This window comes from Schistocerca piceifrons, chromosome 11 (genome assembly GCF_021461385.2).
Source record: "Schistocerca piceifrons isolate TAMUIC-IGC-003096 chromosome 11, iqSchPice1.1, whole genome shotgun sequence".
Lineage (NCBI taxonomy): Eukaryota > Metazoa > Arthropoda > Insecta > Orthoptera > Acrididae > Schistocerca > Schistocerca piceifrons.
The window spans coordinates 78955893-78970969 of NC_060148.1; the positions used below are offsets into that span (position 1 = coordinate 78955893).

General features: G+C 41.3%; 1 protein-coding gene across 2 annotated transcripts in view; it reads right to left on the reverse strand.

Moving 5' to 3' along the window:
- The window catches only part of LOC124720505 (solute carrier family 35 member E2A-like), a 142197-nt gene that overhangs the window by 44391 nt on the left and 82729 nt on the right, over window positions 1-15077 (reverse strand). For both annotated transcript variants that reach the window (XM_047245863.1, XM_047245861.1), the window contains exon 7: window positions 10103-10277. In XM_047245863.1, the coding sequence (XP_047101819.1) occupies window positions 10103-10277 (175 nt within the window). The remainder of the gene's footprint in view (window positions 1-10102; window positions 10278-15077) is intronic.

The following is a 15077-nucleotide window of genomic DNA, read 5'->3' on the forward strand; positions in this document are numbered from 1 at the left end:
TATGAAACTTCCTGGCAGATTAAAACTGTGTGTCGGACCGAGAATCGAACTCGGTCCCGAGTTCAAGTCTCGGTCCGGCACACAGTTTTAATCTGTCACGAAGTTTCAATGAGTTTTTTGCCCAGCATTCAGTGCTACAGGCAGTAGCAGTTGGTCAACAGAGTTCTTGGTGATCTGTTGTACTGAACTGTTTCACAGACTGGTAGTGAGACTTTGAAATGATTGGTCTGTGGGTGATAAGAAAGTTTTTTGAAATAGTAGATGTTCACACAAAATGGTCTAACAGTTAATTAAATTGCTCATCATATAGTGCAGTTAAAGGAAGTGGTGTACAGTATTTCTGAAGTCTGATTATAGAGAAGAAGGTTATCATTAACAATAGATCATTATTATCAATCAGAAACCTCCTATACAATAGTGAAATTAAATTTCTCGAGCCATAAACATACTGCTTAATCAGAAAAACATGTGAGCCTCCATTTATGTCAGAGCTGTGATAAATGGTAAGAGCATCAAGAGAGCAGTGACTGAAATGGAACGTGCCTCTCATCTGTTACAAGGCATTTCTGGCAGAGCTTTGATAATATTGTGAAACAAGTTGTTGAGCAGAGCATTTGTTCTGGCTTTGGAACAGACACCAATGTAGTCCTGAATCTGTTGCATGTGCTTTCCTATTTATTTCATACTACAGTTCCTAAAAACTAAACTTGGGGAATATCAGTGTGGTTTCAGACCAGACAGAAGAACAACTGATCAAATATTTATGATCGGAGAAGGGACGGAAAAGTTCTACGAACATAATATAGATCTGCACTTCTCCCTCACCGATTTCAAACAAGCCTATGGCAGCATAAATCGGCACAAATTGCACATAGAGCTGAGAGAAGTAGGCATATGGCCTAAATTAAGGCATTAAAAATCAGTCTCATAATAAATGAAAATAAAATAAAACATGTGCTAATGTCATGAAACCAGAAGGGTCCCTAAATATCTAAATGCAAATGGAGAATGTTACCTGGGAGCCTGAATATCAACACAGCATTGGAAAGGCTACGAGGGAAAGGATACAAGCAAGGAACAGGGCTTATATACCAAATCTACAACTCTTCAGAAACAGCCATGTTACAAGAAGGAGGAAACTCATTGCATGTATCTCCCCAGTTTGCCCAGTTGTCACATATGGGTGAGAGGTATGGATTCTGACAAGAGACAACAAAAATGCTTTAGGAAGCTCTGAGTGAACATTTTTATGCAAAATTTATTATCCTGTAAGGGAGAAGAAGGCTGGAGGATATGTTAGAACACTGAGTTACAAGTATTAATACAAGTAAGTCATACAGTAAAATTTGTCGGATCTTAATGAATGCGATGGGCTAGAGCACAGAGAAATAATGGGACAGAACACAAAAGAAATTGATGAAAGGTGTGACAATGATATGAGACAAAAATGGAGACCTAGAAGAAAGTGGAAAAATTATGTAATAGAAGGTCTCACCAGTATGGGAGTTCAGTGCTGGAAAACAGCTGCAAAAATTGAGAAGCACGCAGGAAATTAGTTCAAGAAACCAAAGTTTATGAGAGGCTGTAGCGCTAGAGGAGGAGGAGGAGGAGGAGGAGGAGGAGGAGGAGGGGGCAAGGGGAAGGGGAGGGTGGGGGGAGGGGGAGGGGGAGGGGGAGGAGGAGGGGGGGTGGGGGAGGGGGGAAGGGGAGGAGGAGGGGGGGTGGAGGAGAGGGGAAGGGGAGGGGGAGGGGGGAAGAGGAGGAGAAAAAGTAGAAGTTCCTTAAAAAGTAAATCACACTGCATAACCATACAAAGAAAATAAAAATAAAGAAATAAAAAAGTGCATGTGCTTTACTGGATTCCAATTTTTTTCAGCGGACAGAGCTAGAAATATTTGTGAACCTGAGTTGCTCGATGCTGAGATGGAATGTCTCCACAATGCACTAATGAAGAACAGATATTCGTCCGCCGAAATAAAACATGCGTTGAGACAGCCATGCAGAAATCATAGTGATGTATGGGCTACTGCAAAATATAAGGTTTTCCTGCCGTTTGTTAAAAATGTAATGGAAAGAATAGGGAGGATCTTGACAAAGTGGAATATTACCATAATTTACAAGCGGACCAGGAAGATACAGGAATACCTTAAGCCTACCAAGGGTGCTCGCAAACCACTGGAAAATGCTGGAGTGTATAGGATCCCGTGCAGCTGTGGAGATGTTTATGTGGGTACCACTAAAAGAACTGTTTCGAAACGTTTGGAAGAGCACAAGGGCAATTGTAGAAGAGGGGAAACGGAACGATCAGCTGTTGCGGAGCATGCTTTCCAGCCAGGTAACCACCATATTCGTTTCGAGGAGACGCAAGTACTAGCGGCCACAAGCGGATATTACGAAAGGCTCTACAGGGAGGCAATCGAAATCGCCAAACACCCTAATAATTTTAATCGAAAGGAGGAGGGCGTGAAATTGAATGGTATATGGATGCCGGTGTTGAAGCAGATGTGTACCACCCATCCACTGCCGGGTGATGGCAACGGCGAACGACGGCAGCGGACAATTGCACTGACGTTTTCAAAACACGTGACGGAATTTAGCGGCAGTCAGTAGCGAGCCAGTGGGTGTGTTGGACCTTCCATCGAGTTACAGACCCCCTTGAAGATGTCCTCCGCAGACGGGGACGAAATGTTGGAAATTGACACAGAATTCATCAACCGACCACGGCATAACAGTCCGGATAACTATAATGGACATGACATTTCCGGCCGAGAAAGTCTACATTTTAGTATAATTTCCAAATCACTGTGTCCGACGAGTAACAGGTAAGTAATGTAGTGGCTTTTCAAATGTGAAATGTAGCACATTCTGTAAATACAGCGAATACCAGTTTCCAATAAAAAAATATATGTTTTGGATTAGCTGTGTTTTTCAGTTATCTGTGCCATTTCAAGTCTGCACTATGATGTATAATCGGGAGCTCGCTCGAGGTAGAAAAATTTCGTACCTTATCATCTCCTACTTTTACGCAAATAACGTCTAACAGTGTGAGTTTTAGTCATTCTTCTGACAGGGAGCAAACACAACTGGAAACATTTCAGCAAAGTCAAGCACACAAAAATCACTACATGTCCACACATTTTAATGTGCCACAACAGCACAAAATACTGCACTACTTGACAGCAGGAATTTCACAAAGCAGCAATGTTAGGGCAAGCTCGTAAGTATCCAACACAGCCACATCACAAATGAGGTACTTACCACAATGTGCAGTAGTGGTTGGAGGCCAAAAAAGTGCACAAGTCAAGTTTAGAAAAAACCATAGAAGACTTTATTCAGGTAAAAGTCCAATTACAATTTTTTTTTGTCTTTCCTGACAAGCAGTTCACAGTTCACAGCCATCTCTTTTTCACAAATGTGTACCGACTGCAAGAAAACTATAGTGAACAACCACTATGACATGTGTAGTACAAACAAGATCTGGGCATCTTTTACAGCAATAATCTGCTGCCCTATTACACATTAGTACAACACAGGGGAAGTGCTAGGGAGTTTTGAAAACAAAAGGATGCACAAACATGTCAGAACATGGCATTAACAGCTGGAATCAACAATAACTAGAAGATGTATTAACCTCATATGGTCAAGGGAACAATACAAGTGGAAGATTTAAGAAATAAATGTTCCAATTAAAATGGGTGTAAGACAGGAATGCAGTCTTTCTCCTCTAAGGTTCAACCTGTACACTGAAGAAGCAATGAAAAGAAAGATTCAGGAGTGGTACTGAAATTCAGCGTGAACAAGTATCACTGATAAGAACTGCTGATGACATTGCTATCTTCTGTGAAAATGAGGATGACTCGTGGGACACTGAATACGACGAACAGTATACCGAGTACAGAATACAGATTGCGAGGATATCAAAGAAAGACTTAGAGTATTGAGGAGTGGCACAAGTGAGATTAGCAATATCTGGATACTGAAATGGAAATGAGTGGGTGGCGTCATCGGCCGGGATGCCCCTTACGGGGCAGGTCCGGCCGCCTTGGTGCAGGTCTTATTACATCCGACGCCACATTGGGTGACCTGTGCGCCAAATGGGGATGAAATGATGATGAAGACAACACAACACCCAGTCCTCAAGCAGAGAAAATCCCCGACCCAGCCGGGAATCGAACCCGGGCCCCTTAGGACAGCAGTCTGTCACGCTGACTATTCAGCTATCTGAGAGGACATATCTGGATAATAGGTATAGATGAAGTGAAGGAATATTACCCCAGAAGTGAAATAATGGACAAAGCAAGAACGATATAAGTGGAACATACAGGCAAAGAGGATATTCCTCGCTAAAAGACATCTCTCCCAGTATCAAATGTCAGCCTTAGTTCGAGGAACAAATTTCTGAGCAGGTCTGTCAAGAGCAAAGCATTGTTTGGAAGTAAATCACAGACTGAGAAAAACTGGAAAAGGCAGCAATGGATGCATCTGTGATGTGCTATTACAGAAGTATACTGAAAATTAAGTGGACTGACTAGATAAGAACTGATAAGGAAAGGATTTGGGAAACACTAATAAGAAGAAGGGCCATGATGATAGCACATATGCCAAGACATTAGGAAATGACTTCTACGGTATTAGAGGTGTCTACAGAGAGGAAAAATTGTCAGGGAAAACAAGATTGATATATAGTCAACAAATGATTGAGGATGATGGATGTGGGTGACGCAACCACTGCTCTTGAGGTGAAGATGTTAGTACAGAAAAGAAAAATCTCAGTGGGAAGCGTCAAACTAGTCAGAATACTGTCAGAAAAAAGGCCTGCCTACATAATTATAATAAACAATAATTACAGTTAAAGATGACAGACTTTGGTAATTTATCTACGGCTGGACATTCACCACCGAATGTGTCAAGAAATGGAACTCGAATGGCTCACTTTTTTCCTCTTTAAAGTTGCAATCCATGGAAACGCATTCAGAACACAGGCAATGTTGGGTAATACAAACAGGGCAGAGGGAGTGAAACATGAAGGCAGGCAATTTCTGTCGAAACTGTGACCAGTTACAATATAATATTTTTAAATATTTTACTGTCCCATTTGTCAACTTTTGAACAACCATAGTATTATCACCAGACAGTGAGTAGTTACAGAAACTTTACACAGGATAGTAAGTGTGGCTAACTACTCACTGCGATTGTGGCAATGTCATGTAATGCCAAATGCCCAGAGCACAACCCATGAAAAGGATCAATTATAGTGTTTGTATTCAGTGTTTCTTGCTATATTTTAAACTGTTGTTATCGAAGTTCTCAGTTTCCATCCTAGTACATAATGGATACTTTGGAAGTACCATACTCCTAAATCTCATTCAGCTAAAGCTGGATAAATAAAAGATTGGAAAAGATAATGAAGGACAATTTGGCTGAGGAGCAGTTTGGTTTCAGAAGGAATACAGGCAAAAAATCTGTTTCTGTAGCAGAGTGGTTAGTGTGCGACTGCCATGTGAAGCACTTGGGTTCAATTACTGGTACTCTCTGGGATTTTTTCCTTGTGGAGGGACGGGGCGCATTCAGCATTGTGATAGCAACAGAGGAGTTACTTCAGTAAGAAGTAATAGCTCAAAGGTCTGGGAAGCTAATATTGGCTGGTAAAGTGGCGTGCTGACCCCACGCCTCTCCATACAGCATCGCAATGGCATCACACGGCAAAGGACGACAAGGTGGCCCGTTGGCACTAAATGACATGTCAAGGCTGGAACGTAGAGCTGGTCGAAAGCACAAAAGAAGCAAAAGGACGCTAAGAAGTTTGGCAGAGGAGATTATTGAGGAGGAAGGAGACTCGTACATTATTTTGTGGGTGTGACTAGGGATAAACCTGTGGAAACAGCAGGTGACCTATAAACTCACTATATTAAAGCAAGAAGTGCAGGCAAGAGTGAGAAGAGAGAGCACCAACTAGATGATTAGAACAGAGTAAAACAATGTTGCTGTGTGTCTCCTGCCCTTTTCAATCTGTGCTTAGAGAATATAACTCATCACTGACTATTAGATGACGAGGGGAAAAAAGCTAGAGAAAGAAGAATAAAACATGTGATGCCTACAGTGGATTAAAAAGATTTGCAAGAAATAGTGGAGGTCACTGAAGCTAAAGGGCAGATCTATGGAATGATAAAAGCAACTGAACAAAAATAATGACACTAACAGTAAGTAGTACGGTGAAGACAATGCTCAACAGAAAAACAATGGAACACGTGCAGGCATTAAATACCTAGGAAGTGAATCAAACGAAATGTCTGTACAGCATATTTTAGCCGAGAGTTTGGACTAACTTACGGAACTACAGCAGGGATTTTGATATGGTTTTCACAGACAGGCTGGCTGATACACCAGGGAGATATCTGGGCACAGGAGCGAGGCTAAGGCCAGCTGGCTACAGTACTCTGCCAGTACGAGGTACCACTACTGGGAAGCAGCTGAGAGCTGCAGCCGGCTTCCTGTAATATGTGTTGTGCAGGATGTACCAGATATTAAGCTGATAAGAACAGATTTTATGGTACAAAGCAGATGTTTAAGAGGTATGAAGGGAAATACCGGAAAACTTTGCACAGATATAGTACATTCCATAACGGCACTGGAGTTGGGCAGCTGGAAGTGGCCATTGCTGACACCAAACTCAACTGCAGTCAGGTGAACCGCATCGTACTGTCAGGCAGACTGAATGGCACAGTAGTTCATAGTTCCCATCACTGACATGAGATGTCACTTTAAACACCAATTAAATATGGAGTAGATAACATTTGTGACACCTGAGAACTTTTCCCGCCATGTCTGCTTGAACTCTTTAACTTCTATAGAACTCATGATATTCAGTTACCTGAGAGAATAGTCAAAGTCAAATACCAAGGGGAGCTGTCCATGTCAGAAAGGGTGTGAGACAAGGTGATGTTATTTCACCACTCTTATTAAATATGGTCCAAGAGAAAGCAATGCGAGAAATGAAAAGAGAAAACCAAGGGGTGATGCTAAATGGTAGGACAGATTTACTGGGTTATGCAGACGACATTGCAGTTCTAACAGAATCAGAGGAAGAGATCGGGTTACAGACTGATGCGGAAAAGAATGAGGTAATGGAGGGATCGAGAGAAGCCCCTAATGACATCCCATTACAGGTGGGGTATGGAAATTTGCTGAACTGGAAAATTTTAAATACCTTGGTACATGGTTCAACAGGCAAAATAATTTAAAGCAGGAAATAAACCAACATATTGTGAACGGGTCTAAAACTTATTTCAGTCTGAAGCAGATAATGTCATCCAAGAATCTGTCAATTAAGACCAAACTTAAAGCACACAATGCCCTGATACTGCCAGTATTGCTGTATGGGATAGAAACCCTAGGCACAACAAAGAAGAACGACGAAAACTTGTTGGTCTAATAAAGAAAAATTATGAGAAGGACCTTTGGACTTGTCCAGGGAGGGAGCTCGTGGAGACGTAGAAAAAACCAAGAACTGTACGAGGTGACGAGGCAACCGAACATCATTCAAAAACTGAAAGTGGAGAGAATAAGCTCGGCAGACCACATTGCTAGGAGCACAGACACCTCTCGGGCAAAAGCCGTACTTATTGGAAAGCTTGACGGTAGCCGTCCAATCTGAAGACCCAGAAAGACTTTTGCCAGCTAGTAGTCCGTGACAACTGGATCCAAAGTGCACAAGATCACCATCTATGGAGGAGCATTGTGAGGTTGGCGCATGATCTAAAGGGTCCTCGATCACCAATTTGATGGTTATGATGAATGTTGTTCTCGAAATTTTAATCACAACTCTACACAGTGCCTGTCCTGTAAACAATATTACCAACACACTAGACAGCTTGTCTAGCCTTACCCTTGTGAAGCCAGGGTGGATCACTAGTTTTGTAATAAAAGGACAGTTTTCTATACCAATATGGACAAATGTTTGAGGGGTAGTCTGATAAAGTGTTTCAGATGGAGTGTCCTCCAGCAAGGTGCTGAAACATGAGCAGTGAGGAAGGCTGTATTGTTTGGAGATGCAGATATGGCGGAGATGGATGGGTTGATTAATAATGTGGTGCTGAGGAGATTGGAAGAGCAGATACCATTGCTGAGTGAGATAAAAAGAAGGGAAAGAAACTGGCTGGGACATGTAAAAAGGGGACATTGTATGTGAAATTTGACATTTTCTGTTTTCTTCTCCATAATGTACTTTGGACTTTTCCTGAACATTTTGGTATATAATACATTAAAATCAAACAATTGTGAGATTTTCAAATAATATTTTGAATGCTGATGTGTGACTGTCAAATTTTGCAGCTTCGGATATACTGCCACAGTTGAGCAGTCATACCTTGGGAACTACACAGTCTAGAAGGCTGTGAAATGCTTTGTTTTGTGCCTACTGCTACGTCTCAGAAGTTGGCATTACGAATAAACAAATCAGCCCTTTGTTTATGATACTAGTTTTTGTTGAAAGTAGTGTGATTATCGGCTATTTTTGTAGAAGCTAACTTCTACTGCTTTTTATACGTAAAGAAAATGACTAAGCATAAAAGTAACTGCAAGAAACACAAATTTGTGGGTAACAGATATGTGAGACCTGCATTTTCTTCTGAAGTACTTTCTTTCATTGAATATCAACCAATGAAAAGCCACCTCTACCAAACACTTGGTGTAAATATAGGCAATCTGAATTTTCTGGCACCCTGCATGAATTTACACACAAACATTCTCTTCCTTCGTCAGTAATGGAGGCAATCAAACCTATTTACAGAGATTTGGCAAATCCTGAGCTACTAAAGAAGTGTTTACATGGGAAGACCCAGAATGCGAATGAGTCCTTCAATAATGTTGTGTGGTGGCGTGTATCTAAAAATATATTTGTCAGCCTTATGACTCTACAGTTAATGGTGTCTGATACTGTAATAACTTTTAATTGAGGGAACTATGAAAGACTTAAGGTTGTGGAGAAGTTAGGGGTAAGATTTGGACAGAACACAGCTAAAGGACTGCGGGAACTGGAGGAGCTTCATGTATGTGAGGCTGAGTTAGCTAATCAGCAAATGACAAAAGAAGCAAGAAAGAAAAGGAGGAGGCAAGCACTGGGCTGTTGTGACACTGAAGAAGACACAGACTATGGGCCAGGGCAATTCTAGTGCACAAAAGACGCAGAAATGTAAGTCTGTATAAGAATTTTGTAACAAAAAAGTTTTAAACCTCAATACCTCTGAACTACATTTTTTGCAATAAATGACCCATTTTCTAAAAAAGTACTGATGGTAGAGACATGAAATTTTCACAGCTTGCCAAGTGTGAGATTCAACACATATGGAACTAGAACAATTAAAATATTGTGTGTTGTTTTGTTTTTATGTTCATTTATTTACAAAATTCTGTCAAAAACTGAGTGTTAAAAAAAAAGAGTGGTCTATGGAAGGGGAGGTGAGCAGAGAAGAAATGTCAGACCTCGGCTATTGTGCCGGATGGCAGCAAATACCGCAACATTGAGGAGGAAGGGATGCACCACCACAGTGACACAAAGGACCTGATAATACAGTAGAAAACTGATGATGATGATGGAAAATGGAAATATCGTGTGGCTAGGGCCTCCTGTCGGGTAGACCGTTCATGTCCGCCCCCGGTAGCCGAGCGGTCAGCGTGACAGACTGTCAATCCTAAGGGCCCGGGTTCGATTCCCGGCTGAGTCGGAGATTTTCTCCGCTCAGGGATTGGGTGTTGTGTTGTCCTAATCATTATCATTTCATCCCCATCGACGTGCAGGTTTCGAAGTGGCGTCAAATCGAATGATTGTGATGCTGATGGTGATTATGATACGTAACTTTTGGGAAGGGAAAGGGGAGGTGGGATAACTGAGGATTTAAGACACAATGGAAACATGACAAGTGTAATAGTCTCAGGCAGCCAGCCACACATGCTTATGTTCAGAAGGTAAGGTACAGCGTGTCCACATATTGTGTCCCAGCTTCTACACGATGCTTTCCCCAAATGCATGCAACCCGGTGCGGCACAGCTGACAGAGAGGGACTACGGCAGCACTCTACTTGTCCGTGGCGTCCCCGCGACCCACCTCGCCGGGCCCGTGGCGCAGCCGCCTCCGCCGGTCGATGTCCTGCGCCTTGTTGTACAGCAGCACGCCCGCGATCACTGTCGCCGTGCCCAGGCCTGACAGCATCGTCACCGCGTTGCCGAACAGCAGCACCGACAGCCAGATGAGGAACGCACGCTTCACCGTGTTGGCCACACTGCGGACACAGTCGCACCGTGTTAATACTCCTTCAAATTACAACACTATAGGTATGCTTAACGTTTTAAAGAAAATAGTTCTTATACAGGAAAAAAGTGATCTGTAATAATTATAAATACATCTACATCCATACTCCGCAATCCACCATACGGTGCATGGCGGAGGGTACCTCGTACCACAACTAGCATCTTCTCTCCCTGTTCCACTCCCAACCAGAACGAAAGAAAAATGACTGCCTATATGCCTCTGTACGAGCCCTAATCTCTCTTATCTTATCTTTGTGGTCTTTCCGCGAAATATAAGTTGGCAGCAGTAAAACTGTACTGCAGTCAAAAATGCTGGTTCTCTAAATTTCCTTAGTAGCGATTCACGAAAAGAACGCCTCCTTTCCTCTAGAGACTCCCACCCGAGTTCCTGAAGCATTTCCGTAACACTCGCGTGGTTATCAAACCTACCAGTAACAAATCTAGCAGCCCACCTCTAAATTGCTTTTATGTCCTCCCTCAATCCGACCTGATAAGGATCCCAAATGCTCGAGCAGTACTCAAGAATAGGTCGTATTAGTGTTTTATAAGCGGTCTCCTTTACAGATGAACCACATCTTCCCAAAATTCTACCAATGAACCGAAGATGACTATACGCCTTCCCCACAACTGCCATTACATGCTTGTCCCACTTCATATTGCTCTGCAATCTTACGCCCAAATATTTAATCGACGCGACTGTGTCAAGCGCTACACTACTAATGGAGTATTCAAACATTACGGAAACCTTTTTTCTTTTCATCTGCATCAATTTACATTTATCTATATTTAGAGTTAGCTGCCATTCTTTACACCAATCACAAGTCGTGTCCAAATCAGCTTGTATCCTCCTACAGTCACTCAACGATGACACCTTCCCGTACACCACAGCATCATCAGCAAACAGCCACACATTCCTATCCACCCTATCCAAAAGATCATTTATGTAGATAGAAAACAACAGCGGACCTACCACACTTCCCTGGGGCATTCCAGATGATACCCTCACCGCCGATGAACACTCACCATTGTGGACAACGTACAGGGTACTAGGGTTATATTACTTAAGAAGTCTTCAAACCACTCACATATTTGGGAACCAATCGCAAATACTCGTACCTTAGTTAGGAGTCTGCAGTGGGGCACCGAGTCAAATGCTTCCGGAAGTCAAGGAATATGGCATCCGTCTGATACCCTTCATCCATGGTTCGCAAGATATCATGTGAAAAAAGGGAGAGTTGCATTTCGCAGGAGCGAAGCTTTCTAAAGCTGTGCTGATGCATGGACGGCAACTTCTCTGTCTCAAGGAAATTCATTATATTTGAACTGAGAATATGTTCGAGAATCCTGCAACAAACTGATGTTAAGGATATTGGTCTGTAATTTTGAGGATCTTTCCTTCTACCCTTCTTATATACAGGCGTCACCTGTGCTTTTTCCAGTCGCTTGGGACTTTACGTTGGGCAAGATATTCGCGATAAATGCAAGCTAAGTAAGGAGCCAATACAGTAGAGAACTCTCTGTAAAACCGAATTGGAATCCCATCCCATCAGGAGCTGGCGGTTTATTTATTTTCAACCCCAGGGACGTCTATCATTATGTCCTGCATATGGGAATCTGTACGAGACTCAAACGGCGGTATGTTTGTACGATCCTCCTGCGTGAAAAATTTCTCAAATGCTAAATTTAAAATTTCAGCTTTCGTTTTCCTGTCTTCCGTTGCCAGGCCAGACTGGTCAGTGAGTGAGTGGATGGAAGCCTTCGACCCACTTACCGATTTTACGCAAGACCAGAATTTCCTTGGGTTTTCAGGAAGATCTTTTGCTAACTTATGACGGTGGTAGTGGTTGTATGCTTCGCGCATCGCTCCTTTTACAGCAGCATGAATCTCTACTAACTTTTGCCTGTCCTCGTTCTCCCGATCTTTCTTGTACCGCGAGTTTAACTGGAAGCAGTCTGGATCGCATAATTTTTTTAATGTGGTGACCGGTTTCAATCTTTTTATAAGATCATCTTTAGCCCTAGTAAGACGAGTAGGTAGCCACTTACTACAGTGGCATCCTTGCCATCATCTTTGGTTTGGTTGATAACAGTACACGATAGAGGGCTACACTGTTTAGCTTGCAGTAATTACCTTTTTACACTATATTTTATAAGCTATAAGATTTTAATGTGTTTAAGTCCTATAGATGGTAATAATGACTTACAGTAACTACCACGTTACTTTCTTAAGTGGCAGAAATGCAACTTATGTGATTGGCTATCCATGACGTTATGCTGGAGATGGTGGGCAGGGCTTCATGTATTTAATTAGGGGCTGGTGTTCTTCACGTTGCAGTACACCACCAGCCACCAGCAAGAGGGTTGCCATGCACCACCGCCTCCGGCAGACATTCATTTTATATCAGCGTTATTTACTGTTTTATTAATATATGATTTCGTCCTTTATATGTTTATATCAATTCCTGTTTATTGTAGGTCTGAAGATAATCTTATAAAAATATCGAAACCGGTCACTTCATTACAAAAGTTATGCGATCAAGACTGCTTCCAGTTTATTTACTATAGGTATGTGTTGTGACGAAGCAAGCTGGTATATTTTTACTTCACCTCTTGTTTTGCCATCTACCTTCTTAAAATTCATTTTTTCATGTCTAATTACCATTAACATACACGAGTATAATCTGCATCTTCATAAAAGAGAAAGGTTGGCCCTCAGTTTTAAAGAATGCAGCATCAGATTTAATTTTGTGCTCAGTTTTATGTATGTAGTTGATTTTCTAATTTATTTTGACTATTCCTTGTCAGTATCTTTTGTTATTGGGCGAAATCAGTAATTGTTTCGTAACTCAAATTCTATTGTTGACTTATTAACAAATATAAATTCTGTACTAATTATAAACATTTGGAAGAACAACTAATGGCATTCTTTAAGTATTTATTTGGCTCTATTCGAAAACATGTTAGCAAAGCCAGCTCTTAATTCCAAAGTAATTACGAGTTTTGTCAAAAGTATTGTTCGCGTAACAATATCTGATAATATCACTATTTAAACAAATAATTCGGCCTAACCTCTATGGTAGAAGAAACTGTCAAAACAAGAGACTTTTTTGATATATTCAGTTAATAGAATGAGGTATACTTTAATTGTAATTGCTGTAACTTTAACGTCAAACAATGTATAGTTTCAGCACCTATTATTGTGACAATATATATAAGGGCCCGATTTTTGTCCCGAGACAGCCAGTCCACGGCCGAGTTTCGGATGAGGAACCCGTATTGGTTAGATCGAAAACAATGCAGCCACTTAACTGTGAAATAAGTGTAATAGGCTGCGTGCTAAAACAGTGACAGTGTACGTTCAATATGTACCGTATTATGCAGCAAGAACTATGTGGTTACGTTTTTACTGTTTGTAGATGTTCAAGAGTAAACTATTGTAGCAGTATGTTGATGTTTGCTTGCAACCTATTAATGAGACAATAGTGCACTGGCCATATAACTGTATTATTGGGGGGTTGTGAATTGTGAAAGTAAAGAACTGTGAATCGCAAATGAGCACCTGTCTGCTACTTCATTTAAAGTAGTCAGTGTTGAACTTAAACCCCCCGCCCCATTTTTCAGCTAGTGTAGCAACGCAGTACGTCGACACCAAGGAAGAAATAAAGCGGGCGAATGTCACAGTGTGTATTATACAGTATTCCAGTATTCTACAGTGATCGAAAGGCTGTGGTCATGTCGGTCACCCTGCAGGCACCATCAGACAGCGTTAATACCACAGACATACATTACTACATTGGCAAAGGTGCTTCTTTTACTGAAGCCTGAAGTTTGATGAAGAAGATGGCAGCTTCAACAAGTTTGTATATGGCACTACTAGGATTTCCTGAAATGAAATGCCTTTGTGAGCTTTACGGTTGGTCTAAACAACTTTTGCGGCAGAGCAAACATTGCATACAAGTTGAGTTGAACACACACACTGTAGAACTGCATTATGAGAAGAACATCAAGTTACATAAATACACGTTTAAAGCAAACTTCAGAGTTCAAAGCAAACTTTAGTGTTCATAAGAACTCTCAAATGAATAACAACACTCGATATCAATGACAAACAGCATGTTCTACTTATATGATCACTTTTGTAACGACCATATTCTTTGAAGAAAAGTGGTTAAAAAACACATTATCAAGCTATGTCTGCTAATAACAGATTTATTAAACCCCTTAAAATATACATAAACTACTAGCTATACCCAGTGAACTTCGTTCTGCCTCTGAAAATCTTTATATGTTATAGCTGCCCTGGCAAACGTTGTTTTGCCATATAAATTATCTGTATCATGATACAAACAATAATAATGGCTGAAAATTGTGTAGGGAGTGAGAAAAGGCTTAGGAGGAAGTCCGGCAGTATCGACCACTCTTAGTTCTAGCGTTTCTAGGGCAGATCGCTCGCACGGATTTAACAATTGCAGCCGAGCATACAAACACAGTGGCAACTTCGTGTCGAAACATGTTCGCCAGCATTATGAATAAGGCCAAGTAAGTAAAAAATGGTATGATTAAATTCTTTTATAGGAACAAAGGAGAGCATAGGAACTTCTTTGTTCCACTAAAAGAATTTGATCGTATGATATATTTCCGTATGATAAAAATCGATGCACTTGCGCTAGGCCTAAATGTCGGTTTGGTAAATGATGCGTGCTACCTAGTTAAACTTCTCAGTCTAGTTACGTCTATTCAAAGAGGGGTATTCGAGTCGTTGCTTTTGGTAT